The 27,951-nt window shown below is 40.9% G+C and overlaps 1 protein-coding gene across 1 annotated transcript; it reads right to left on the reverse strand.

The window, feature by feature from the left end:
* Nucleotides 1–625: 625 nt before the first annotated feature.
* DENR (density regulated re-initiation and release factor) lies at nt 626–27,858 on the reverse strand. Its single transcript, XM_033955894.1, has 7 exons — nt 27,477–27,858; nt 21,084–21,103; nt 20,107–20,191; nt 14,891–14,974; nt 9,604–9,720; nt 1,968–2,107; nt 626–919 (listed from the first exon to the last, which is right to left on the reverse strand). Exons 1-7 carry the CDS (start codon nt 27,589–27,591, stop codon nt 875–877), a joined length of 606 nt encoding a protein of 201 aa, XP_033811785.1. The 5' UTR covers nt 27,592–27,858; the 3' UTR covers nt 626–874.
* Between the last annotated feature and the right edge of the window lie 93 nt (nt 27,859–27,951).

The following is a 27,951-nucleotide window of genomic DNA, read 5'->3' on the forward strand; positions in this document are numbered from 1 at the left end:
GGGCCCCCCCTCCCATATTTCTGCCATGGGCCCCAGCCTGTCCCAACAGCAGTCCTATCCTCAAATCATTTTTGTTAACATTTCTTTTTAAAGATGCTTTTAATATTTAATTAAATAGTTCTTAATTTGGTGATGTTATTTTACTGCGTTATGCTATGTGTTAATTGATTCCCCTAATGTATTTTTCCTTTGTTTTCCTTTTCTTTATCAATTGTATTTCTAACCCTTATCTTACCCTATGTCTTAAGTATAAAATATTATGTATTAGTTTTTACCCAATGTTATTATTTAAAGTTTGTTTTGTATTGTATTGTCCTTATTAGACTATATTTAACATGTTCATCGCTTAGAATTTGATTAAGCGATTAATCAAGAAAAATAATAAACTTGAAACTTGAAAGGGAAATGCCTACAGATTTTCCAGAGCTTTGACTTCAGGATAACTTTTCTAATAGTTAAACAGCATTTGTCATTTACAAAAACTGATTTTCAGCTGGTCCAGAATGGTTAACTTTTTTTAATGCACATTTCCCAGAGCTTTGCACCAAAAAGATGTAAGCCTCAGATGAGACTTTATACAGTATCCACTAGCTGCTGGCTCTACACCAAAAAGAGAGAAAACTTGTTACTTAATGACCAAAATCAATATTTTATTAATCCAAATACCTCTCTCATGCAACGGCATGATGAAACTCTCATAATTTAGCTTTAGCAATTAAAAAATATCCAAGCAAGCTGCCTTGTACAGAATGGTGAAGTTGCCAAAAGATAAGGCTGGTCTATGGTTGTACTGTACACTTAAAACTATTTTCAAAAGCATTTCTTGCTTTGCATTATTCTTTATATCTTTAAGTCATTAAATACAGGCACGTTATCACTTCTTTACTTCTCCCAAATCTTCAATGCTGTCGTCATCCACCTACAAAAAAAAACAAACAAACCCACATCAAAGCATTTTAATCGCTATAGTTGCTTTTGGTTCATAAATACAATTTTTCACTTAGTGCATAGTTGCTCTAGGCTTCAGGTTGATGCCAAAAAGTAATAATGAAAACCACTAATAAGCAGCACATTTTACAAAAGGTGTCCTTGTCCTGCAGCAATTAGGACTAATTCAAAATGGCTTTTCCCCAGCCTGTGCTGGGGGAAGCTATTTCGCAGGGGGCTCCAAGCTGAAACATCCCCCCAAGCAAGTCAAGCACAAATGAGATCTCCTCAAATGGAAGGAGCAGACTACCCTTTCTGCATCTCATCCAGTGTTTAATCTATCACAGTTTCCGTTATAGCAGTACAGGTCTTCCTTCATATTCACAGGGGTTAGGGGCACAGCTTCCACCCCGACTCCCAGACCCCTCCACAGCTTACCTTTAAAACTCTGGTGGTCTAGCAGTGAAGCGGGACAGGAGTGATCTTCCTTCGCTCCTGCCCTATGTAGATCTGCTATCAAAAATGCCCCACGTTCCAAGTCAGGCTAACGAGACCACAGGAACTCATGAGACCAAATGTGGGCAGCCATTTTTGATAGCAGATCTACATGGGTCAGGAGCTTAGAAAATTGCTCCTGCCCCGCTTCACTACTAGACCACCAGGCTTTAAAATTAAAGTGTGGAACGGTCTGGAAGGCAGGGCGGTAGACTCATGAATAACTGACTTTGTGAATCCTAAACCCATGAATATTGAGGGGGGGGGGGGAGTGTATATTTAACCACCCCCTACTTAGGGGAACATGGAAGCAGTTCCCTTACTTCTTTTCAAACTCCAGAGTAGCAAGAGTGTTCTGCTCTAGCGCCTCTTTTAGAGGCAGCCTGCAGAGGAGGTATGAGCCTGGAACGCAGCAGAGAGCAGTCACCCTGCTTGATCCAGCCCCTAGTCTCCTCTTGCCCCCTCTATCTGCATAGTTCTATTTTTTTTCTCTGCCAATTAAAAAAACTACCCCCCCCTCCACATAGGGCGTATCTGGCAATTACCTCAGGCCACTTTTCCTGAATCACATCAATGATGTCATCTGTAAAATCTCCCTGAATGATGATTTCATCTTCTCCTGTTACTGAAGCCCCACAGGAGAATTTCTGAGCAAATAACCTTTGTGCTTCCTTAAGATCTATTTCTGTTCAAAGAAAACAGCAAGGAGTTAGCTCATTCCAAAACATTTCCTAAATATGACCATATCTTTTATACAGTATAATCATACATAAAAATAAAAAAAGAGTAGCCTAAGGTTTGAGCACCAGGCTGACAACGAAATCCACCACTGCTTCTTGTGAAGGTCACTCAACTCTTCACTGCCTCGGGTATTATTTACTGCCTCAGGCATTATTCCTGGATATTCAATGCTGACCATGTTTTAGGAACCAGCACTGAATATCCAGTTTATGCAGCCAACATCTCTTAAGAACATAAGAAGTTGCCTCCGCTGAGGCAGACCAGAGGTCCATCTCGCCCAGCGGTCCGCTCCCGCGGCGGCCCATCAGGCCCATTGCCTGAGCAATGGTCCCAGACTATCCCTATAACCTACCGCTACTCTTATCTGTACCCTTCAATTCCTTTATCTCTTATGCCAGTGATCTTCACTGCAAGGCCCGCAAGCCAATGGCAGTCCTCCGAGACCTCTGTGGCAATCTGTGGAGCCTGTGCAGAATTTCATCCCCCTCATCAGTATCCAGCAATTTTTGCTTCTAGCTTTCTGTCCCCATGGTTGGAAGGTGAAGCCGAGGGAAAGCTTCCAGGGGTCACAGAAGACAGTGTGTTTACTTCATTCAAGCTGCCCATGGCCCAAAGAGGGCAAGATTGAAGTAGGGAGGAAAGGGGAAGGGCAGAGAGAAAGCGGAGATGGAGCACATGGATGGAGAGGAGGGGAAGACATGGAAAAGTAGACAGATTGAGAAGGAAGCAGAAAAAAAAAAAAAGGAAGAAAGTTGAATGTTATAAAAAAGAAAAAACAAAAAACCCACAATGCCAAAGATGGATGTAGCAAAAAACAGGGATAATACGCTTTCATAGAACGTCAATAAAGTCTAATTATGATAGAAACAAACTGACTATAATGAACACCAATTCCAAGAGAGTGAAATTACTTTGAAGTACGCTCAGAGAAGTGAAACTCTGAAGAGAGACAACCCCCTCTTGGGACAAGAGTTTACCATCCAGTCATTGCATATTTGATAAATCACTCTCTGAGAAATGGTAAACGCTGGTTTATATCTATTTTTCAATATTATCATCATCAAAGATGGTTGTAGGGCAGAAAATGAAGGTGAGAAAAAAAATGGATAAGGTGGTCCTGGAAACAGTCAAGAGCACAGACAGAAGTGCAGTCAGAGCCTAGGAAAAGATGATTTTTTTTTTTGGGGGGGGGTGAAGGAGAAAACAAAAACAAAAAAAAACCCACCAGATAACAAAAGGCAGGAAAAATGATTTTATTTTCAATTCAGTGATTGAAATGTGTCAATTTTGAGAATTTACTTCCACTGTGTATATTTTGCACTGTTCAGGAATAAATGCATTTCTCTCTATTTCTCTGGTGGTGTACTGTATGCAGTCTAGCATCATGGGTTTCAGTTGTCTATATTAGGACTTTTAGTTTGTGGTCCTGTAATTGCATAGGGTTCATTGTGTGATCAAGGCCAGAAGTTCTGGTAGGAATGAATGTCCAAAAGCGCTATTGGCATAAGGGCTCCAAGTAGGAAGATATTTATCGGCTCTCCTTCAGCCCTTTTGAACCCAAAACGGCCCTCGCTTAAAAATTAGCAAGGACCAGAGTCTTATGCAGTTAAGTGCATACATAGACCAGACAGTCTTTTACACGGTCTAATCTAACCACTAATCTTAAGTGGTTAAGTGCCTCTGAATATCGGCAGATAGCTCCAAACATGTGATTTTAACCAGTCAGGAGCTATTTGTAGCTGGTTAAACTGCTTTTGACTATTGACCCCTTAGATTGTAAGTCCTTCAGGGGACAGAGTAATATTTACTGTACCTGAAGGTAACTCTCCTTGAGCTACTATTGAAAAAGTGAGAACTAAAGCCTAAATAAAAAAACAACAACTCCAAAACTAAAAAACATATACAAATATAAAATAGCATTAATGAGACCTTGCTATGCTTCAAATACAAATATGAACCAAATGACTGATTAGAGGCTGACAATTTCAGCTTCAGTTTTGGTTCTGATGCTGAAACCATATTTGTTTTTTGGTGGAGGTTTTTTTTTATAGTTTTAGCCAAGCATGATTTACATTTTTGACAAAATTAGAGCTGTGTCCCTTAGATTCCTTGCTCTATCCAGCAGCCCTTACTCCCCTCTCCCAAAACAGATGTAGCCTCCAATCCCTCCCCTGGGCCTATCTTGCAATCGCTGGCAGTCTACTAGTGTAGCCAGAGCAGGAAAGATCCCTAAATCACTCCTGTCCATGCTGGCTCCAATCTCAAAGTGGTTACTGTGATCTATAGTGGTAGTCTCACGAGACTGCTGCTGGATGTCTGGTCAGCAATTTGACAGCACAGCTTGCATGGGTAGAAGTGACTGGGGATCATTCCTGCCCTATGAACTAGAACCCTGGCAATTGTAAAGTAGGCTTGAGGGGCATAGTGCCAATTAGACTGCTATGAACTCTGTTTCAGTTTCTGGCTGAAACACGAATGAATTTTGGTCACAGATTCAGTTGCCTGGAAAAAACAGTTTTGGTCGCCTTTTAAGGCTGAACCAGAGTACTTTCAGGCACCTTGAAAGATAATTTGTGGTATATGATATACAGAGCCATAAGCTATATTTAAGCTACACCCCTAAACAATTCAAAAGAAAATGTGTACCTGTTACATTAATTGAGATGTTAGTATGAGCACAATTTGACTGACAATTACAACTATATTAAATGAAATTGTTGACCACTATCATAAAAGAATGACTTCATGTGTGGGTGGCTGGGTATGGGGGGAGGGGTGGTGGGGTTCTTTGGGAGTCTCTTTGAAGGACCCACAATGGGACTTCCATATGGTGTTTATTTTGCTGGTGTTTTCTTTTGTTTTTATTGTTTTCTTTCTATTTTATGTTATGATGGGGTGTGGGGCTGGGATATAATAGAGAAGTGTTTACTCTGTATTCTATATTGCGTGGATGTAGTATCCCAGAGTGGTGTACTTGTGGCGATTTTATTGTTTCTGTTTTCATTATAAAATTCTAATAAAAATTGAATAATTTAAAAAAAAAAAATGAATGACTTCCTGACTTACTTCTATCCCAAAGCACATTACAATTTAATGCATTTTGTCAATTTGACAGTCTCAGAATTCCAGTTATGGCAAAACCCGAGGTCACAAAACTATGCTTTGATAGAGAAATTCATACTGTTCACTTCCGATTCTTATATTCTAAACTTACAATTAACATTTAAACATGAAAATACCAGTACATACTGGATCAAGAAGAATTATCATAATCTCCGAGCGACAGGGTAAGTAAGGTACAACTCTCACAAAGACAACAGTGTAGCAGGGATTCTCAACTTATGTCTACCTGCCAAGAATAAGCAGGAGACAGATATGCTCACAAAGGCAACACCTGCAAATCTCTCTCATAGTGCATATACAGAAAATCCAAGGACTGGGCTGAGAACCACTGGTACAGAGTACACAAGACAAACTGGCAGGGAGTGGAATAGAATGCATATTCCCGCTGTCCATGCTCCAAACTAGAAACAGCATCATGTCACATGTGAAGCTAGGATCAAGAATCAGTCCTTGTATTGTTCCCTGTATTGTTCCCTGATGCAGCCCTTAATGGGCTAAACATGACCACATCAGGCATTCTATGTTTGTGAGATCTTAAAGTTGTTTCCTTCAATAAAAGAACCGATCCTTAATTCTAACCTTGTGTAAATGGATGCTATTTCCAGTTTTTGCTCTTCTGCAGATGTCCACTTCTTTGCTCATGCTCTAAAAGGTGTGCATTTAACATCTTAGGAACATACAAAACAATAACACAAAGACCATATGGCCTATCCAGCCTGCTCATCCATACCATCTACTATCCCATCCTTTCCCTTGGAGATTCTCTGTGCTTGTCCCTTGCTTTCTTGCATTTGGTTAGGTGGCTGAAAGCGAGACCAACCCAGAGAAAGTAAAATGGAGAGTGAAACAATGCTACAAAAAGAAGGGTCATGAAGGTACAGATAGTACACATTAAAGAATGATACGGGGACAAATGTTCCCCATTCCTGCAGGAATTCAATTTCCCCATCCCTACAAGTTTTGTCACCGTCCCTGCCCCATTCCTGTAAGCTCTGTCCTAACTTCACAAGCCTCTAACACTTATGATTTTAAAGTGTTTGAGGCTTGTGCAGATGAGGACAGAGTTTGCAGGAATGGGGCAGGGACAAGAAAAGAGCTTAATGCAAAAAGAAAATGAGTTCCCACAGGGACGGGGAAAACATTTGTCCCCGTGTCTAAACTAAACTAAACTAAATCTTAGGTTTGTATACCGCGCCATCTCCGCAAGCGCAGAGCTCGGCACTGTTTACAGAAGTTAAGAGGAAAGGAACTACAATGAAGGGATAAAGGAGAGGGACTAAGAAGATAGAGAGGGACCGGTTGCTAGAGAACGGGAGGTAATTAGATTTTTGAAAAGAGCCGTGTCATTCTCTAGTACACGAGGCCAGCAAATATCTTTGGATGATCCTAATGGATTTACCCAGCCAGCTATCAAAACTCAAACCTGCTTGTGAAAGCATAGCCCAGTCCTGTATGAAGCTCACATACGGTTTGAATATACCAAACAATATAACACAGCAATCACTCAGATTCCTTGGTAGGGGAAAAGGCCTCAGAAAACCATGCTGCAGACCCTTAAATTTTTTGTCAGTGTACTGGTTCCATTTTCATTCATAGGTCCTAAAAACTCCTGTTTTTTGTTTAATTTTATATTAAATTATGTTTGAACACAGACTACACTTCTCCCTCAATATTCGCGGGGGTTAGGGACAGAGCCGGCCCACGAATATTAAAAAAACGCAAATATTTGGGCCGGTTCTGACCCACCCCCTGCCTTCCCCCAGAATCCCAGACCTTACCTTAAGCCCTCCGAGACTCCCTGGAACTGTACCTAGTGGTCTAGTGGGTTTTCGGGGTAGGAGCCTTCCTACACTCCTGCCCATTGCAGATCACTCGTAGTAAATGGCTGCCGTGAGTTCTCTTAGTCTCTTAAGACTATGACGGGAGCTCATGGCATCAAAAATGCACTTATCTTTAGAAAACCACCAAAGGGGTACGTTTTACCCTTCACAATGGGCTTCCTCCGGCTTCTCATATTAAAAGTTCAGTGTAAATTGCAGGTTGCTTCATGGTCACTTTGTTGGCTGTTTTTCTAAAGATAAATATATTTTTGCTGAAATTTGTGAATTGCATGTTTGAATAAAGACTACACCAGGGATGGGCAACTCCGGTCCTAGAGGGCCAGAATCCAGTTGGGTTTTCAGGATTTCTCCAATTAATATTCATTGAAAGCAGTGCATGCAAATAGATCTCGTGCATATTCATTGGGGAAATCCTGAAAACTCAACTGGATTCCGGCCCTCTAGGACCAGAGTTGCCCACCCCTAGACTACACAGACTAAAATTAAACAAAACAAAAACCCCAAAACAACCAGAGGGCTCATAATCGAAAGAGAAAAACGTCCAAAAACCGGCTTAAGTCGGCACTTGGATGAACATTTCTCAAAAACGTCCAAGCGCCGATAATAAACCGGGTTTTGGACGTATTTCTAAACGACCTAGGCCTTCATAGTGCCGTTCAACGTCCAAAGCTAAACGGGGCGTTTCGGGAGGCGTGTTGAGGGCGGGAGTTGGGCGGGATGTGGGCCAGCTTAGACTTAGTTGTACAGCATGTATAACCAAAAGTTTAACAGAGCCTAGATGGAACATGGTCTAAGTCACAAAAATCCACCTAATCTCACCAGATAAGCACTGAAACACATAAATAGACCCCCACACACTACCCCAGTGATCACCAACCCCCTCCCACAAAAATTTTTATTCACAACTTTAAATTTCAGCCTCCAGACCATCATCACCTGGCCGCCTGGCATAGGAAAGCCTAGTCGTCCAGCCCAGAGCAGCTTAAGTCGTCTTGGGGATGGGTTAGGGACCCATAGAGGAAGACCCATGCCCATAAGCCCCTGTAATCACTGCATTGATACTGAAACATGTGCACTGCCCTATACACCCCCAAAACCCTTTTTACTGGCATATAAGTGGCTCATGAAGCCATAAGGGCTATTGGGGTGGTAGATAAGTGGGTCTAGGGGATTCTAGAGGTGGTTTGGGGGGCTCACCGTCACTTATAAGGGAGCTGTAGTGAGGAGAAGCCATGGCACCCTTTTTGTTCACAGCAGTGCCCTGTAAGGTACCCCACTATTTAGGTGGCATGTCTGGGTGTGCAGTCCATCACTTTGCAGACTCCTCCCACGTCCAACAGGGCTTGTTCTAGACGTTTTGGACTTGGACGGAAAGTAGGACGGAAATGTGGTATAAAAATGGGATGATTTAGCGGCTTGGACGATCAGACCAGCAGGACGTATAATTAGACGATTTTTGAAAGTCAAAAAAAGTTGATGCATCTTCGAAAATGTCTTAGGCTCTTTTTAACTTTGGACGACTTGCGAGATGGATGTAAACGGACTTAAGTAAGTCCCTTTCGATTTTGCCCCTCCATGTGAATATGGAACCAGTACGACAGAAAAAATTTGGGTCTGCGGTTTGGTTTCATGAGGTCCCTACCCCTACCGACAGATCACCGAGTATTTGGCTGTGCTGTTCTGAATTGCTGGATTTTTTTCTGCTTGCATGAGAACGTTTTGACCAGCTGCCATTTATACATGTTGAGCCCTGAAACAATACCCAGAGCACAGCAGTGCTAAACAGTTAGTGACCATTATTCTTATTTTCCTTATTAGTACCTTTTCTAATATTACATATTTCAAACAAAATTAAATAAAATGAAACAGTCCACATCAACAAGAGATTATACAAGTATTAAAATTAGAAAAAATAAAAACCCACCCCTTTCTCCAACTAATTTCTATTACTTTACTATGTCCACTACCATTTACCCCTCAACTGAAACTTACCAGAAGAAAACTCCTCCTAAAGATGTTACATTGTCTTTCAATTTTTGAAATTCCTTTCGACGTAGTTGTGTGGTCCTAGCCACATCCAGAAATATCCAAATAGGATGGCCAAAAAACTGAACACCTTTTTTCCAGAAATATTTCTTTAAGATTATTATATTTTTTTCCTGTTTGGTCGAAAAGGTAATTAAAAGGTTGTCTCTTGTTGCAATATCCTCATGACGACATTTGTCATATTTAAAGGTTTCTAAATTAGCTCCCTCTTTTGTGCTCTCCAACCTTCTCAGCTTTTGGAACTGAAATATATCTACAGTCAGAAATAATTAATTCCTCAGTTTTATCCAAAATTAATATCTCCTTGAAATATTTGTGCAACAAAATCTTGAGACAGATGACACATAGGAAAATTTAAAAAACATAATGTATTCCAATTATAAAAAAGCAAGGTGTTAACTATAGCATTTCTAATAAATCCAGAACTTACCAAACGTTCCTAATCCACAAACTCTTGTGACATATTTCTTTTTGGCTCTTGGAATTTTGGCTATTGTTACCTTCTGAGGCACCGTCTTCTTTTTCTGTTTTATTTGACCTCGTCCACCTTAAAAACACAATTAAAGGAACAGCTTGAAGTGTGTGTAAATATCTTCAGTTTATCAAAAACTCAATTTCTAGCACCTGTTTTAGGTTATGCTTCTACACATTTCATTATGTAATTAGTTACCTCGGCTTTCCTATGTCACTTCCTGGTTGTGGGACCAGGATGTCACATCAGAGGAAGAGCAGAGGCCAGCGTGAGCACTAGGTTGTAGATGCTGCTTGCCACCGGTCTAAAGGAGGTGCCAGACCATCCGTTGCTGGAAAATTGGTGTTGTACCTATAGGACCAAGACCAGTCTGGTGCTTCCTTAAGGCAGTACTTTCTGGCTTTGAGCAGTAAAGGGTGGGGCCTGGAGGAAATATCATCCCTAAGCCAAAAAATTGATCTGCAGTGCCCGAGTAGGGCTTCTATATTTGGGAGTCTCCTAACAAGAGATCCTTAATGGATATGCACGAGAAATACAAGCATATGTTGGCTCCAAGAAGCAGACTGTATGTAAATATATCTCATCCATATTCATTAAAGAGAGCCTGCCAAAAAATAAAGATTGCTATAAAGCACTCTGATTTGCATTCTTTAAATTATGAAAATTAAATGCTGCAACCCTTAAGTAAGGGATTTATTTAAATAGACACAGAAAACAGGTACTCCCAAATTTATTTATTTTAAGTTTTCAAAAGTTAAAAAAAAAATAAAATAAATTCCTTTCTTTTGAAACATGTATACAAAGTGCCTCCTGAACCAGAATGTACACAAGTAAGGCTAGTCTCAGTTAGGGCACTGGTCTTTGACCTAAGGGCCGCTGCGTGAGAGGACTGCTGGGCACGATGGACCACTGGTCTGACCCAGCAGCGGCAATTCATATGTTCTTATATACAATTTCTAACTCACCTAGCCTCTAATCTAGGTGGTTAACATATGTTTTAATTCAGTTTTATCAAGCTTTTATGAAAGCTTTCTTAGTACTCCTACTTAAATACTATCCTAAACAAGTGTGCCTTCGACCCTTCCTGAAATGTAAAAAAAGCATTTTCCTTGTTACAAATACAATGGCATTCTTAGAAACATAAACATGACGGCATCCATCCAGTCTGCCCATCCACAGCATTCACTATCTCCTACTCTCCCAAAGAGATCCCATGTGCCTGTCACACATTTTCTTGAATTCAGACAGTATCTCCACTACTTCTACTGGGAGGCATCAACTACACTTTCTGTAAAAAAGTATTTCCTTAGATTACTCCTGAGCCTATCACCTCTTAACCTCATTCTATGCCCCTTCTCTGGAATTTCCTTTCAAAGAGACTCGCCTCGTGTATTTATGCCACATAGGTATTTAAGTGTTTATCACATCTCCTTTCTTCTGCCTTTCCTACAAAGTATACATATTGAAATTTTTAAGTCTGTCCCCATAGGCCTTATGATGTAGACCACCAACCATTTTAGTTGCCTTCCTCTGGACTGACTCCATCCTGTTTGTATCTTTTTGAAAGTGCGGCCTCCAGAATTGTACACAATATTCTAAACGAGGTCTCACTAGAGTCTTACACAGGGCCATCAATATCTCCTTTTTTTTCTACTGGCCATTCCTCTCCCTATGCACCCAAGCATCCTTCTAGCTTTCACTATCACCTTTTCAACCTCTTTGGCCACCTTAAGATCATCACATGCTATCACACCCAAGACCCACTCCTTTTTTATGCACTCCTTTTTCATACCCCCCCTAAACTGTACTATTCCCTTGGGTGTCATGATCTTGTATTTCTTAGCATTAAATCTTAGCTGTTAAAATTTCAGACCATTCCTCAAGATTCACTAGGCCCTTCCTCATGTTTTCCACACCATCAGGGGATGTAAGATGTCTACTCTATTGCAGATTTTGATATCATTCACAAAGAGGCAAATCTTACCAGAGAGTCCTTCAGCATTATCACTTACAATAAATGTTAAAAACAGGCCTAAGAACTGAACCTTGAGGCACAGCACTGGTAATCTCCATTTGTTGGACTCTTGGAGATTTCTCCATCCCAATTAAAGATTATACGCATGTCTCTCAGGCACATGGTACCCAATCCCAAATATATTACCTGCTGCTCTCTTCTTCCCTATCCTCTAGGCCAAATTTGGCGGGTATAGGGCCTTGCTGCGTCGCTGACCATGCATTTGTTTGGCTGGAGATGTGGGTGATGTTACTGGGTCTAGACAATGGAGGTTCCCTATATACCTTAATTTTAATACTAAATTTCATGCTTTCCTTCAGGAGTGCTAGAAATTTTATATGGTTGATAATGGTGCCCAATACAGCACTAAAAAAAGCAAGAAAGAACTTCTATGGTGACAAAATCTCCAGGTCCAACAATCAAAGCAGTATTCAACATTTGGCGCTCCCTAACCTCCAAAAGAGACCCCACCGTGCTCCCCTCCTCTCCCTCAGCCGATGTTCTAGCAAAATTCTTCAACAATAAGGTTTCTTTCCCTCCTTCAGTCTTACAGTGCCCACCGATTCCACTCCCACCCCAATGGTCTCCAACCCTATCCCAGCTGACAGATCCTGGACCACCTTTGAGCGCGTATCTGAATCCCTGGTCCTCAATCTCTGCCTCAAACTGAAATCCTGTAATTGCTCCTTGGACCCATTCCCTTCCTACCTATATGAGAACATTCCCGCTCAGGCTATTTCTTCTATCACCATTCTCAAACTCTGCCCTTCAGTCGGGCCATTTCTCCCCAGAAATGGGTCATATCGCCTTAACCCCACTACTGAAAAAATCTGACCTTGACCCTTCCATACCATCCAGCTATCGCCCAATTGCAAATATCCCTCTCCTAACCAAGATGCTAGAGTTCATCATTTCTTCCCAACTTTCATCATACTTAGAGAGATTCTCTATTCTTTTACCCTATCAATATGGCTTTCATCCTAACTTCAGCACCGAATCCCTACTGTCTTCCCTGATTTCAAGGGTTCAAAAACTTCACTCTCGAAACAAATTCACCGTCCTCCTACAATTTGACCTTTCCGCTGCTTTCGACGTTGTTCACCATGATATTCTTGTTTACCAACTCTCTGAGATAGGCATCAACTCCACAGTCCTAGGTTGGTTCTCTAAATTCCTCCGCTCTCGTTCTTACATTGTTAAGATGAATGGCACCTCATCCTCCCCCTGGAAACCGAATTGTGGAGTCCCGTAATGCTCTCCACTATCCCCTATCTTTTCAACATCTATATGTCCTCCCTAAAACTCCTCCACCTATCCCCCCTTGAAACAATTTACACTTATGCAGACGACATCCTCGTCCTCCTCGAGACCGATTCGAACCTCACCGACCTGTCTAAGAACATATCCTCTTGTATAATGAACCTACAATCCTGGGCCCACACTGTGCAAATGAAATTGAATGAGTCCAAAACAAGACTTCTTTGGCTCGGTCCAAAACTAGATCACCTACCCACCTCCATCCCACTACCCTCTGGCTCCTCTCTGCAGCTTGAGTTCGAGCAAGGTATTAGGCATCATTATTGATTCCACATTGTCCTTCAATGACCACCTCCAATCCTTGGTAAAAAAATGCTTTTTCAGCCTTCACATGCTGAGGAAAGTTAGATCCTGCTTCCATCAAAAACATTTTACCCTCCTTGTCCAATCCATCATCCTCTCCAGATTGGACTATTGCAACTCTACCTACTTAAGCCTAACTAAGAAAAACCTCCACAGACTCCAACGGATTCAGAATGCCGCGGCCAAGCTCATCTTTGCTAAAAGTAAATTTGACCATGTCTCCCCGCTCCTGGCCAAGCTCCACTGGCTTCCGATAATTGCCAGGGTCCACTATAAATGCGCCTGTTTAACTTTCAAAATCCTATATGGTATCCTCCCTCCCTTTATCCCTCTTTCTTGGAATTCCTCAAACCCTAATACCACCAGATCCTCCCACAAATTAAAAACTATCCTTCCCCTCGCTAAAAGGCATTTCCCACACAGGAAAGCTAGGGACCTCCCTCCACTTCAAAATCACTGAGCTCTGGAACAACCTTACCTCCCCTCTTCGGAACTTGAGCTCTCTCCAAGTTTTCCGCAAACATCTGAAAACCTGGCTTTTCTCAAAAAATGTAAGTCTCCCTCCAATTTAGGAATCAAGGAAACTCATCTTGGCATCCCAAGTCCTCTAAATTTTCTTCACACTTCTACCTCTAACCTTCTGTTGTAGTTCTTTCCTATTTCTCCTACTGTAAACCGCGTCGAGCTCTACGAACATGGAGATGATACGGTATACAAACCTAAGGATTAGATTAAAAGATATAACAGGAAATTGTTGTCAAGAGCATACATCCATTTTGATTATTGTTTTAACCTCTGCTCATTATTTTAGTGCCTTTTGCTGCAATAATTGTGAGTGAAAAAATCAGACTAGCTGAATATTTGATATCAATATTCAGCTTCCAGCATCGGAAACAAACTCCCCATTTCAAAATGTTCCTCTACATTCTGAACACGATGTGGCTCTCAAAACAAGCCGATTGCGCTGTGAACTGTACCATCAGCTTTACATACCCTCTTCAAGGTCATCATTGTCTTTTGCAAGGAAGGGAGTTCTTTGTTGTTACCTCAATAGCTGAGCCTACAGCATTAAATCAGTGGTTCCCAACCCTGTCCTGGAGGAACACCAGGCCAATTGGGTTTTCAGGCTAGCCCTAATGAATATGCATGAAGCAAATTTGCATGCCTATCACTTCCATCATATGCAAATCTCTCTCATGCATATTCATTAGGGCTAGCCTGAAAACCCGATTGGCCTGGTGTTCCTCCAGGACAGGGTTGGGAATCACTGCATTAAATAATATCTGGAATTCGTTGCCAGATAATGTAGTGAAAGCAGTTAGCATAACAGGGTTAAAAAAAAAATAAAAAAAAAAAAAGATTTAGATAACTTCCTAAAACTAAAGTCAATAAGCCATTATTAAAGATGGCTTGGGGGAATCCTCGGCTTATCCTAGGATAAACAATATAAAACCTGTTTTACTTCTTAGGATTTTTCCAGGTACTTGTGACCTGGGTTGGCCACTGTTGGAAACAGGATACTTTGCTTGAGGGATCCTCAATCTGTCCCAGTATGGTAACTCATATTCTTAAAATAATGACTGATAATATCCCTATACATTTAGGCATCACCTCTTTTCTGTTTTTTCTTTTCTTCCTCTTCCCCTGCTGCTCCTGGACCTTCTCCAAAACCAGCATCCTGTTTAGGGGAATTCCCTAAATAACAAAACAAGTAAAATAATCTTTAAATACAGGTATCCATCTTGGACTCTGGAAATACAGTGTACTTCCAGAGCTCACTTTACTGGCCTTCTTTCTGTAATTTTAAAATGATAACACTGAATGGTAAGCCTAATATTGTTCACACCGAGAGACAAAGAACTAAACTGGCAGACCTTAGCTCACATGAGCTATTTTACTGAGCAAAAACAGAGTAGGACATGATTATCCAGATTGCTTTGGTGGTCTCAAGTTTATATTTAAGTACCCCCCCTAACCTCATGAGACTGACATTTGAAGTCTCAGCAGTCATTTTCATAGCTGAAAGAGCATGTGCAGGAGTGAGTGGGAAATTGCTCCTGCCCCAGAACGCCACTAAAGCACCAGGGAAACAAGGTAAGCCTGGGATCCTTCCTCTGGGTCCGGGAGGGGGGTTGGTGGTGTCTGTTTGGGGAGAGGGCAATGCTGACTTTTCTTGTTGGTTTTTTTTGTTTTTTGTTTTTGGGGGGGGGCAGCACCACCAATGATTTTTGTTATAAATAAACACTTACATAAAATAAATAAATAATGTCCAATCATCCTAATTTTCCATTATCCAAATTGCTCTCTGCCAAGGTTTGGGGGGAGAGTTTCCCCATAAATGTTTTATTGAAATTTTGAAGACCACCACCTTGCATTGCTGTATCTTTTAAAAAGTTTATAAGCCAGTGTGTATTTTCCCTCATTTAGACAGATTATGCTTGATGCTCTTCCAGTGTGCTCTGGATTCTCTATAGGGCACTGATATCAGTGGCCGCCTAAGAAGTGCCCACCGATTGAATATCAATCATGTGACAGCCCCCTAAAGAAAATTACGCCTCCGTGAAAGATAGGCACTGGAAATGTAAGGGGTGGGGAGCTCAGAACTGTTTAAATGAGTTTATTCAGATACTCAAGTATTTTTCCCTGTCTCTCCCGGTGGGCTCACAATCTCTCTAATGTATTTGGAGCAGGGGGGGGGAAGGGGATTAAGTGATTTGCACAGGATCACAAGGAGCAGCTTGGGTTTGAACCCACAACCTCAGGGTGCCAAGGCTGTAGCTTTAATCACTGTGCCACACTTTCCCCTACCAGCACCTGCAAGTTTAGACACCGGTTCTAGATTTCCCCGGTGTGTTTTATATACTGCAAACTTTCAGAAGGCAGTTGAAAGCTCACCTTTTTTCAGCAAGCTCATTCTCAGCACTCCTACACCACAGTAATGTTTATAAACTAGGACGGAGTTTTCAGTTATTAGTACCGTTATCAACTTGTAGACTGGATGATTTACATATTTTATTATTTTTCTTAAGACTATGTTTGTTGATTTTGTTATCTGCTCAGATTTGGAGATTAAGCAAGTTAAAGCTTTTTTTTTTAAATTTAAAAATATAGGCAAAGTTCATCTGTTAATGTCCTGGAAACGTATGGGCAAGTACGAACAGTGCTAAGATTTCAACTGCATGATCATATAGCCTGTAGAAGCTTAGCAAATTTCGGTTTTGGTGCAAAAGTCAATCCAAAATCTTAATTCAGTCCTGTTTGGTTTCGGCTTAAAATACAAGTGTATTTTAGGCCGAAACCAAAACTCTTGTGCTCCCTCCTCCCCCTCCCCCCAAAAAAGTTTGGAAACCCCCCCCCCCTCAACTCAAAGCTTTCATTAAAAGCACTGGTGGTGCATTGGTGCCAGGAATGATCCATAATCACTCCTGCCAACTCTATTGTCAACATGGCAGCCAGGACTTTTCTAAGCAGCAGTTTCATGAGACAAGCTTAAAGTATCAGCAGCCATGTTGACAATGGAGCTGGTAGAGGCAGTAGTGGATGTGGACGTCTCTTGCCTCAACTGCACCTGCACACCAATGCTTTTAAAGCTAAGCCTGGGGAGGAGGCTCGGGCCTCCGAGGCAAGCTGCTCCTGTTCCAGGACGGAGAGAGGGCTTCAGCACAGTTTTGTTTTCCATTTCAGCCGATACTAAGCAACAAAATTTAGTCACGGGTTCAGTTTCAGCTGGCCTCTAATAAAGTCTGGTGTGAACCCTGCCTTAATTTATTTATTAAAATCCTTCTACTCCACTAACCATAATATTTATAGCAGTTTACAATCCAAAATATCAATGGCAGGAAGCATACAAATCACAATAAAATTAGTTACATAAATGAAAAATTACTAAAATTTCAGAGAGCCCACAATTAGAAGATTTCAAAATCCACACAGCAAAAGTTTGTTTCATTAGAAGAGGCTGCAGCGTTTGCTTTGCTATGCATAATGGCCCACAATCCATAAATGGTGCCTTAACTTAGGTGCTGGTAAGTGCTCTACTGACACCTAAGTGCAAAAACGCTATTTAAAAATTTTTAAAACAAATTTTAAGGCACCTAAAAAAATGGCACCAGGATCATGCCTATGGAGGTTCTTTATAATACCTAACACCACTGGGCCATTCCATGTCAAGGCCTCCCCATTTGACCACCTCAGAAGTTGGTGAAATTTTTACTGACGTACAATAGGACATGCAGTGAATATGTGCAAAGTCAGAGCAGGATCTCGACTTCTTCCAAAGTTAGAGGCCTCGTTATTGGGGCAACTTTTTCATTCCATGGAGATAGTGGGGAAAAAAATGTTAACTTTTAGTTTAGATTGTGGAATGGATATCAGCGAGTCCACAAAGATCTCTGCAGGCTGGCCAAACAGGTCCCAAAGGGATTAATCTGCCAGCTGCAGACCCAAATATGCGTCTCCTCCATGCAAAGAATAGTTCTCAACCAAGCTAAGTGTCATATTTCTAGTACAACTTTTTTATACCGAATCCAAATATACTGATAAAAACAAGACTGGATGAAGATGCTCTGAAAGATAATTTATTATTCGCTCTTCACAATAAAAACAAATAAAATTCTGAGTTTGTAGTACACGTGCGATTGTCCTACCGGACCCTATACGGTCCGTGTTTCGGCAAAACCGCCTTCCTCAGGGTATGTAGAGTACACAGATAAAAAGTATGAACTAAAAACAATGTACGTGTCTTTGAGCAGAAAAACAATGGCTTGAAACAAGTAGAGTGGCGCGTAAAATATACCACTCAGATCATTGGGGCATGCTTTGGTGTATCACTGGGGGACCACAAAGTTGATTAAAAAGTTTTATTGTGGCAAATATTTGACACAACTGTACATCTTCCAATCTCTTTCCTTCTTGAACCATTTTGAAAGAGCAATTTTTTTGGCTACAAAATTCACCAAGCCACATTTTTGACCCGCTATTCTTAATAGGTGGCAAAGTTTAGTTGTGGATTAAAAATTAGTTATTGGATCGAAAACAGAGGGTAGGCTTAAATAGTAATTTTTCTCAATGGAGGAGAATAAACAGTGGAGTGCCAAAAGGTTTGTACTGGGACCGGTGCTATTTATCTTATCTATAAATGATCTGGAAATTGGAACGAGTGAAGTGATTAAATTTGCAGATGACACTAAAAACTGTTCAAAGTTGTTAAAACGCTTGCGGAATGTGAAAAATTGCAGGTGGACCGTAGGAAATTGGAAGACTGGGCACCCAAGTGGCAGATGAAATTTAATGTGGACAAATGCAAAGTGATGCACATTGGAAAAAATAACCCAAATCAGTGTTACCAGATGCTAGGGTCCACCTTGGGGGTTAGCGCCCAAGAAAAGGAGCTGGGTATCATCGTAGACAATACGATGAAACCTTCTACCCAATGTGTGGCGGCAACCAAAAAAACCAAATATGCTAGGAATTATTTAAAAAATGGATGGTTAACAAGACTAAGAATGTTATAATGGCTGTGTATCGCACCATGGTGCAACCTCACCTGGAGTATTGCATTCAATTCTGGTCTCCTTATCTCAAGAAAGATATAGTGGTGCTAGAAAAGGTTCAAAGAAGAGCGACTAAGATGATAAAAGGGATGGAACCCCTCTTGTATAAGAAAAGACTAAAAAGATTAGGGCTCTTTATAATGGAAGAGAGATGGCTGAGGGAAGATATGATTAAAGTCTATAAAATACCACTGCATGTATACGCATGTAAATAATGCATGCATTTGAGACCTTAACTTCTGGCCAAAGTAAGGCTGGGTCAAATATGAAACAGAATGGCTTTTGTAGCAAAAAAAAAAAAAAAAAAAAGATGCTCTTTCAAGCAATATAAAATTAAAAAAAAAAAAATGTACAGTTGAGAAACGGCCAAAATTTGTATAAAACACTAATTTTTTGTGAAATTATCTCTTTGATTTCAATTGGGAAATTTTTCTCTAACCACTGCCTACATTTTACAATATTGGGCATGTATTCACAGTACTAGAAGAGAATGAACAGTTCACAATTAGCAGAAAAGAGAAAAACCACAAAATGATGCCTTGTCAGGAGCAATGAGTAGTCTAAGTAGGCATTAAAATTTCTTTAACAGCAATTTTTGCCTACTTTGCTGGCTCATAAAAGGAGAGGTAAACAAATGTTCCATTCCAAACTTTACACATGAAGTTAGTACCAGGGGTTGTATTAATCCACAAAATTTCAATTCTCTTAGTGGCTGGACAAAGTTGCCATTTTGTGTTGCACACAGCACAGTACTCCCAGAGCTACCTACATGCGACAGCCTCTAGGTCTGGAACCAATAGAGATCCAGCTGAAAAATTTTACATGGTTTCACTTGAGGTTCTAGAGAACATCCACACAAAATTTTATTCAATTTGGAGGTGGTCAAATGGGGATGATTTTCAATATTGTACCACTTGACCTGTAATGACCCCACTGTAGACGTGACTTATACTAGAAGTGGTGTTGACCACTATAAAGCGCCTCCATAGATGCGATTCACGTCAAGGTAGGTGCTGGAAATGTAAATCTTGAAAACCCTGACCTACATACTGGCACCTACCTTTCCCAAAGGAATAATTCTCTAAATGTGTGATCAGTGGTTGTCGACAATTTAGATCTATGCCAAAATGAATAGACAATTATCCATTTTCTCCACATCTAAAAAATTCACCCCTTAAAACATTTTATATGTCTAGAAGGATAGATCAGACAAAAGAAAGGCAGTAAGGAAAGGTGCTGCACATGGGAAGAAAACGAGAATGAAAAGCTTCATACCTACAGTAAGTTTTGCAAATTCATTTGGGAAATTCTTCTCTAACCATTGCCTACATTTTGCAACATCGGGCATGTATTCACAGTACTAGAAGAGAACCAACAGTTCACAATTAGCAGAAAAGAGAAAAACCACAAAATGCCATCTTTTTCCAGGACAAGCATTAAAAAAAAAAAAAAAAAGAGACAAAAAAAAACCTTTCATGCTCAGAATGTAGCTTCAAATAACACCCAAACTCCCCAATTCTAGCATATTTATACAAATTACAGAATTGGTGTATAAGCTATAATGTGCCATTAACTGGCAGTAATTAGTAGTTACACATATACCTTCTCTTAGCTCAGTGGTCTCAAATTTGCAGCCCGCCATGTACTATTTTGAGGCCCTCGGTATGTTTATCATAATCAAAGTAAAATAAAACAGTTTCTTGATCATATGTTGCTTTAACTATAATTTACAATATTAGTATTAAGACTTAGCCAAAAGGAAAGATTTATAAACTATGAAGAGTTTTACCTTATGCAAAATTGTCATTTCTTTAATAAGACATTAACTTTTTTTCCGAGGCCCTCTAAGTACCTACAAATCCAAAATGTGGCCCTGCAAAGGGTTTGAGTTTGAGACCACTGCCTTAGCTGGTATTCAATAAGTTGTGTGCACAGATTTGAGGGGAGCATGGACATGGGAAGGGGAAAGGGTTGGGGGTGTCAGGAAGTTATGCATATAGAACGTCAGCATTTATGCCAGCCAAACTAGTGCACGTGCTCAGGCCTAAAATTAGATGTGTTAAAGCAAACTCCTGTTGCAGAATTTGCACTTAGCATATCTCATCTTGGCACACTTTTGAGAATTTATAGCAAATGGAGGTTAGTGGACAATGATACTTTCATATTGGCATTTAGATTACCTAACACCCCTCCCAACCTTAAAAATGCAAGAACGAAAAAACATTAAAATAAAAAAAAAAGCAAACACTCACCTCTAAAGGCAAAGAACAGACTGTGGAGAAAAAAAAAAGGTTGTTAAAATAATTAATATAGTAAACTGTAGTGCTTTGTGCTGCCATGAAGATCTAGCTTTGATTCCCAAGTTGGATCTCCCAATACCCTGGGTTATAGATACTGCAGAGGCTACTTTCACAGTCCCCATAGGGCAGGGGTGTCAAAGTCCCTCCTCAAAGGCCACAATCCAGTTGGGTTTTCAGGATTTCTCCATTCAATATGCATGAGATCTATTAGCATACAATGAAAGCAGTGCATGCAAATAGATCTCATGCATATTCATTGAGAAAATCCTGAAAACCCGACTGGATTGGGGACCTGGAGGAGGGACTTTGACACCCCTGCCATAGGGGATCCAGCTCAGGGTGTATGCAACCAGATGCAACAGGACTGCTGCAAAGGATGATTACTAAAACAGCTGGTCTGGGTGAGGGTTATAAAACTAGTTGGGGGGGGAACCCAAAACTCCGTATACTTGGGCTAGGATGCCTCATGCCTTCATTCATGCCCAAGGCCCAGCTTTCAGCTGTCTAAACTAAAAAGGAGAAGGAAAAGTGCCAGATCTCAAAACTATACAATATTACACTTATCAGTTTAGAATACTGCAGCAGGCATTCATTGGATAGATTTTGTACAGCTGTAATGAAAAGCAATATGAAAAAAATGTTCAGTGTATGCAGAAACATGCAGGTAACCAATCAAAAGAGCACAAACGGAACTAATGAGAAAAGCTGTTTAGCTTCCTAAGAAATAAACTACCTCAGAAAGTATGTTTCAGTTCTTATTTCCAGGTAATTTTTGCGACTCATGACAATGTCAGCTGAAATTAGCTCGCAGTACACAGCTATGAATTACTCTTAATTTAAGAAATTATTATAATCCTAAGAGCTGCATTAGCCTTGCACGAAAACAAGGGAAATCTGCACAGAACCAAGATTAAAAGTCAGTTAATAAAGATGGCAAGGAGCCGTTTAAGCCATTACCTTTAATTAATGTTATGATTTTATTCTCTCAATTTTCTTAAATTCCCCCCAAAAAACTTGTAATGGGGTCTAAGGAAGAATCTTAAATCTACTATTTTAATTTTTGTTTTCTTTTCCTTTCTTTTGTTTCTTAAAAATTTACATTATGGTGAGATACAATTCTGTTTTTCTGGAACAAGCAGTTGTACTTGTAAAATTTATATAAATGAATAAAAATCAAATTAAAAAGATGGCAAGGGCTAGTTGTTTCAAACAATAACTTCACCAGTTTTGGTTGCTCAACAGTATGGAAGAGGATCTGGGTGTTGGCTGGGTACTGCCTTTGTAGGCCTAGAATGACCTACAGGTAAAGGTGATGCACACCATGGTAGGACCGAAGGTGAAAGAAGTTGGATCGGAGTGAAAGGGACAGCCAATATTGCTATATGTACCTGGGCTGGATAAGAACCAAAAAAAGAAGAATCTTACCTACACAACAGCCTGGTTCTATAACTGGCACCACCTAGCTAATTTCCACATGGAACTCAATTTGTAATTGGCATGGTAATTAACCATGCCACCAACATTAATTTAAAGAGTTCCACATGGAACTTGGGAGCAATGCCTAAATCAAGACACCATCTTGAAAAGTAGATATGGTTACGAGTGGAGAATAGCCAAGACTGACTTAGGCTGGTATATTTTAAGGCAAGGGTTTTCCTAACACAGATACCTAAGTTGACTTATGTGCTGCTAGGCATGATTCTATAAATGGTGCCTAACAACCACACTTAGTAGTACCCAAGCGTTATGTGCTATTTATAGAATCAGGCCCTAAGAATATTAATGCATGCTAAATGTTAATATGAAACACACAAATGCATCTTCAAATTATTTCATACATCATGTAAGTTTGGTTACTTTAATGCATCATAACTTGAACATGTGATATTCATTTTGTTTCATATATTTCATAGACTGAAAACTATTCAGTCCTTGCATAACTATTTCATACCTACCACAGGCTAATATGGGCAGAACCCCCCCCAAACTCCCCCCCCCAAAAAAAACAAAAAACTAGCACACTTAAATTTCTGCCTCAAAGTAATTTTGATCACACACTTTGCCTGGGGATTTACCGTATTTGCCGGCGTATAAGACGACTGGGCGTATAATGTAATGTAATGTAATTTATTTCTTATATACCGCTTCATCCGTTAGGTTCTAAGCGGTTTACAGAAAATATACATTAAGATTAGAAATAAGAAAGGTACTTGAAAAATTCCCTTACTGTCCCGAAGGCTCACAATCTAACTAAAGTACCTGGAGGGTAATAGAGAAGTGAAAAGTAGAGTTAGAGGAAAAATAAAATAAAATAAACATTTTAACAAGACAGCATTGATCTAAATACTTTGGAAGGTAGAAGAGAGGAGAGAAAGGAATAGAAGCAGAAGGGGGAGCCGTTGAACAGTAGAATTCTGGAGAAATTTAAATGATAGAAATAGAACAAAACAAAGACAAAAGGCAAAACAATAGATAAGATTAAAGATAAATCATAAGCTGGAAAGAAAAATAAAATAAAACTTTGTCTTCAATCCACGGTTTCAGCGTCAGTGATGAAGTGGAGCAAGTAAGTTTAGGAGGAGCGATTGACGTTTCCAGAAAGGGCTTCTTCAGGGAAGAGACTTGGCAGACAGTCCCAGGATGGCAGACAGTATAAGACGACCCCCCAACTTTTACAGTTAAAATATAGAGTTTGTTATATACTCGCCGTATAAGACTACCCCTTCTTCCGATTCACGACCCCCCCCCCAAGCCGGCAAAAACAGCTTTGCACCGCAGGCCCAGCCGCCCAAGACGAGTCGGAGGCCCCTACCCGCCGCATCCTACACGTGGGCAGACTCAGCACAAACGCTGCTGATGGCCCCAATCGACACGCTGACCTCCCCGCGCACGCTGACCATCTTCTCTCTGCCTGCACTTTCCCCGCGGCCCTCTTCGGCGACTCAGCAGGGGCAGCGATCAAGACAGGCTGCAAACGTCGGGACCTTCCCTCTCTGAGTCCCGCCTATTTTGTTTCAACTTCCTGTTTCCGCATAGGCGAGACTCACAGAGGGAATGACCGCCTGTCTTGATCGCCCGAGGCTGGGAGGAACAGAAGATTTCTGCAAACACCATCGGGGCAGAAAATTTAATGGGTCCATCTCGCCAGTCCTGTGCGGACCGGCAGGAATTTTCGGCGGACCGGCACCGCGGACCGGCGGTTGAAGAACTGTGATGTAAACAGTACCCGGCGTATAAGACGACCCCCGACTTTTGGGGAGGATTTTAAGGTACTGAAAAGTCGTCTTATACGCCGACAAATACGGTACCTGGAATTATTAACTGTGAAAAAGGCAAAATCACTTTCAGTAAGAACATACACAAAAGTTTCCAGTGTTTGTGAAACAACTGATGAGTCAATTCTGTGCTAGCTTCATTTTAATACTAGTACAGTACCACACTGCTAACTGTAATCTGAAGCAGATGAAATATATATATATATATATATATATATATATATATATATATATATATATATATATAAAATCAGAGGTATGTATGTGTGTATGTATGTGTGTGTGTATGTGCCGCGATCACGCAAAAATGGCTTGACCGATTTGAACAAAACTTGGTATGCAGATCCCTCACTACCTGGGATGATATGTTCTGGGGGTCTCGCGGCCCACCTGCACACATGGGCGGAGCTACAAACAGAAAATCAGATTTCACCCATTCATGTCAATGGAAAAAATGTAAAAAGCTGCCATTCTCACAGTAATTCAAAAACAGCTTGACCGATTTGAACGAAACTTGGTATGCAGATCCCTCACTACCTGGGGTGATATATTCTGGGGGTCTCGCGGCCCACCTGCACACGCGGGCGGAGCTACAAACAGTAAATCAGATTTCACCCATTCATGTCAATGGAAAAAATGTAAAAAGCTGCCATTCCCACTGTAATTCAAAAACGGCTTGACCGATTTGAACGAAACTTGGTATGCAGATCCCTCACTACCTGGGGTGATATGTTCTGGGGGCCTCGCGGCCCACCTGCACACATGGGCGGAGCTACAAACAGAAAATCAGATTTCACCCATTCATGTCAATGGAAAAAATGTAAAAAGCTGCCATTCTCACAGTAATTCATATACGGCTTGACCGATTTGAACGAAACTTGGTATGCAGATCCCTCACTACCTGGGGTGATATGTTCTGGGGGTCTCGCGGCCCACAACTCTATGTTGCTTGCTCAAGGGTGGGTTCACCCAAGAATTTATATGTTCTTGCTCCAGGAGGTGAAACTAAAAATGTTGTTTATAATCACGTTTTGCGTTAGTTGTATTGTATTCATTTTGTCAAATATTTCACATTATAATTTGAATATTGTACTTTTTATTAAGCTGTAAAAAAATAATTTCATTCACCACTATAAAGTATCTTTATTTGAATCCATTTACAGTGTTATTGCTATAATTAAATACCCATGCAACGCCGGGGCATCAGCTAGTAGTACATATATACAAAATGAGTTTTGTATATATTTATTTGAAAACCATGTTCCCTACATTTTGCAGACTAGTAAAATACATACATACATATTTTACTTATCTGCAAGATGTAGGGAACATGAGCAGGGTAAAAATAAATAAAATATGGTTTCAAATAAATATATACAAAACTCATTTTGTAACAAATTTCTCTAGAACTTTTTTGTTTCAGCTCTAAATTCATAACTTAAGGGCAACATTTACTAGGATATGGTAAGTACTAGTGCAGTGTTCTTCAATGCAAGGGCTGGGGGCCAATAGAAGCCCTTAGAGACCTTTGAGGCAGACCTCATTCTGGCTTTTTTATTTTATTTTTTGCTATTCTTTGCCTCTCTAATCATTCATAAGTGAAAAGGGAAAGTGAATGGGAGTAAGAGTCACAAGCTTGAAGGACAAGGCATTTTTCAGCAAATTAAATGAATGTTTTTGCCACATATTGGTCAGCAGCGTCGCATGGAAAGTTTTAGTGGCTCTCCTTCAGCTCATTTGGATCCAAAGTGGCTCAACTTAAAAATTTGTTCTGGCACTATATAGTGCCAGATTACTGAATGAGCCCTCACTGCCTACTGCTCCTGTTGTAAGTGATCCTGCAGTATTTTTTTTTTTTTTTTTTTTTTAATGACTGCATGCTAGTGGCAATAATGCATGATTAATTATTAATAAAATATGGCTATTTTCTAACAGAGCTAACAATAGCCTTAATATGCAGGAAAAGCCACATAAGTGAATGCTAGGGCCATTTTACCATACCTAAGTAACGGGACCTCTTAGACTCACTTTTCAATGTTGGAAGTGGTAAGAAAAGTTTGGAGTCTCGCTTATGTAAAGAAACACAGAAAAAAGTACAACGAATCCCCCATTCCCAAAGAAAAAAAAATGTCAAAAGGTAAGAATTAGAATGCTTGAAACCAGCAGCTCAAATTTAGGGAGTGAAAGGTTACAGAAGAAAAACATAAAAACAGATTTAGTGGCGTTATTACCGAGGCACATAGCTACTCTTTTGAGCAGGGACTGTCTCTGATGTGTTTTGATATACAGCGCTGCGAATGTCTAGTAGCGTTATAGAAATAATAATAATAATTTTATTCTTTTATACCGCTAACACCAGCAGTTCTAGGCGGTTTACATAAAAGAGAGCTGGACAATCGGTGAAAAGATACAATTGTAGAAAAAAAGTGCACAGATACAGCAATACAACCATCTAAATCAAGTAATAAATTTATCAAACCAAGGACGTTTAGGATAGTTATCCTGCAAATAACGGAATAGTGGGAGTGAGCTTAGGGCTCCTTTTAGCGCACGCACCGGATTAGCAAAATCTACCACCTGCTCAAAAGGAGCCGGTAGCGGCTAGCGCGCACTATTCCGCACGTTAAGGCCCTAGCACACCTTCGTAAAAGGAGCCCTTAGATGGCAACTTCGGCAGTTGGAACCTAGGACAATATCAGGTGGACTTTACAGTCTATGGCCCAGAAAAATCCGAGGAGAGACAAGTTAATTTAATCATGTAGAATGGACAGACTGGATGGACCGTTCAGGGCTTTAGCTGCCGTTATTTACTCTGTTACTATTCTGCCTGTCCATCTTGGATTGTAAGCTCTTCCGAGCAGGGAGTCTTCCGATACAGTAGTCGTATATACCCACCCAGCAGGCAATAATTCACTACACTATCTAGCAAACAAGACCATTCTCAAGCCCACATATCTGAACTTGCTGGGCCACTCACGAGGGCTATTTTAACGTAAATGTCTTTTATAAAGGTGATGCTTCCGAACGGTGAATGACCAAGGAGGGCAATCTTCCCATCACGAGTACTTGCCTCCACAGTAAAGGACCTTCATGGGGTACTCGGCGTCTCCTGGTGGCCTGGGAGGCCGCAGGTCTCCTCTGCAGTCCTGAGAGATGGGCTCTGCTCCGGCGTCTGCTGCAGCCATCTCCCCGGTATCCGCAGACAAGCGGGCGACAGCAAGCTCGGTGGCCGTTGCCAGCACACCCCTCCCTGCCGCAAGCCACGGGGAGCGGGAGGGAGACGCCCCTACCGGGAAACACCCTAACGCGCCGTCGCTCCCCCAACGCCCACCGAGACCAGCACTTGTAGGGAGGGGGGGGCAGAACGGCAGCAGGTACACATGCAACTCCCCAAGACCCGCGAGGCGACCGCTTCTCGCGAGAGCTGAGAGCGAGGGCCGCGAGAGCTGGAAACGCATGCGTGGAAAGATGCCCCTATAAAGCTCGGGAGCTGGGCACGTGACTTCATCTTTATGCGCTCAGCGGCCATATTTAATGTGGGCTGC

The sequence above is a fragment of the Geotrypetes seraphini genome, chromosome 8 (assembly GCF_902459505.1).
Source record: "Geotrypetes seraphini chromosome 8, aGeoSer1.1, whole genome shotgun sequence".
NCBI classification, from domain to species: Eukaryota; Metazoa; Chordata; class Amphibia; order Gymnophiona; family Dermophiidae; genus Geotrypetes; species Geotrypetes seraphini.

Bases quoted from the DNA above. Each gene is read 5' to 3' on its own strand.
- DENR (XM_033955894.1), bottom strand. From the start codon at position 27,591: ATGGCTGCAGCAGACGCCGGAGCAGAGCCCATCTCTCAGGACTGCAGA. The intron at 14,975-20,106 runs GTATGAAGCTTT...TTTGTTATTTAG, and splicing joins ATTTGCAAAACTTACTGTAG to GGAATTCCCCTAAACAGGAT. The intron at 920-1,967 runs GTAATTGCCAGA...TTTTTTTTGTAG, and splicing joins TTCAGGAAAAGTGGCCTGAG to GTGGATGACGACAGCATTGA.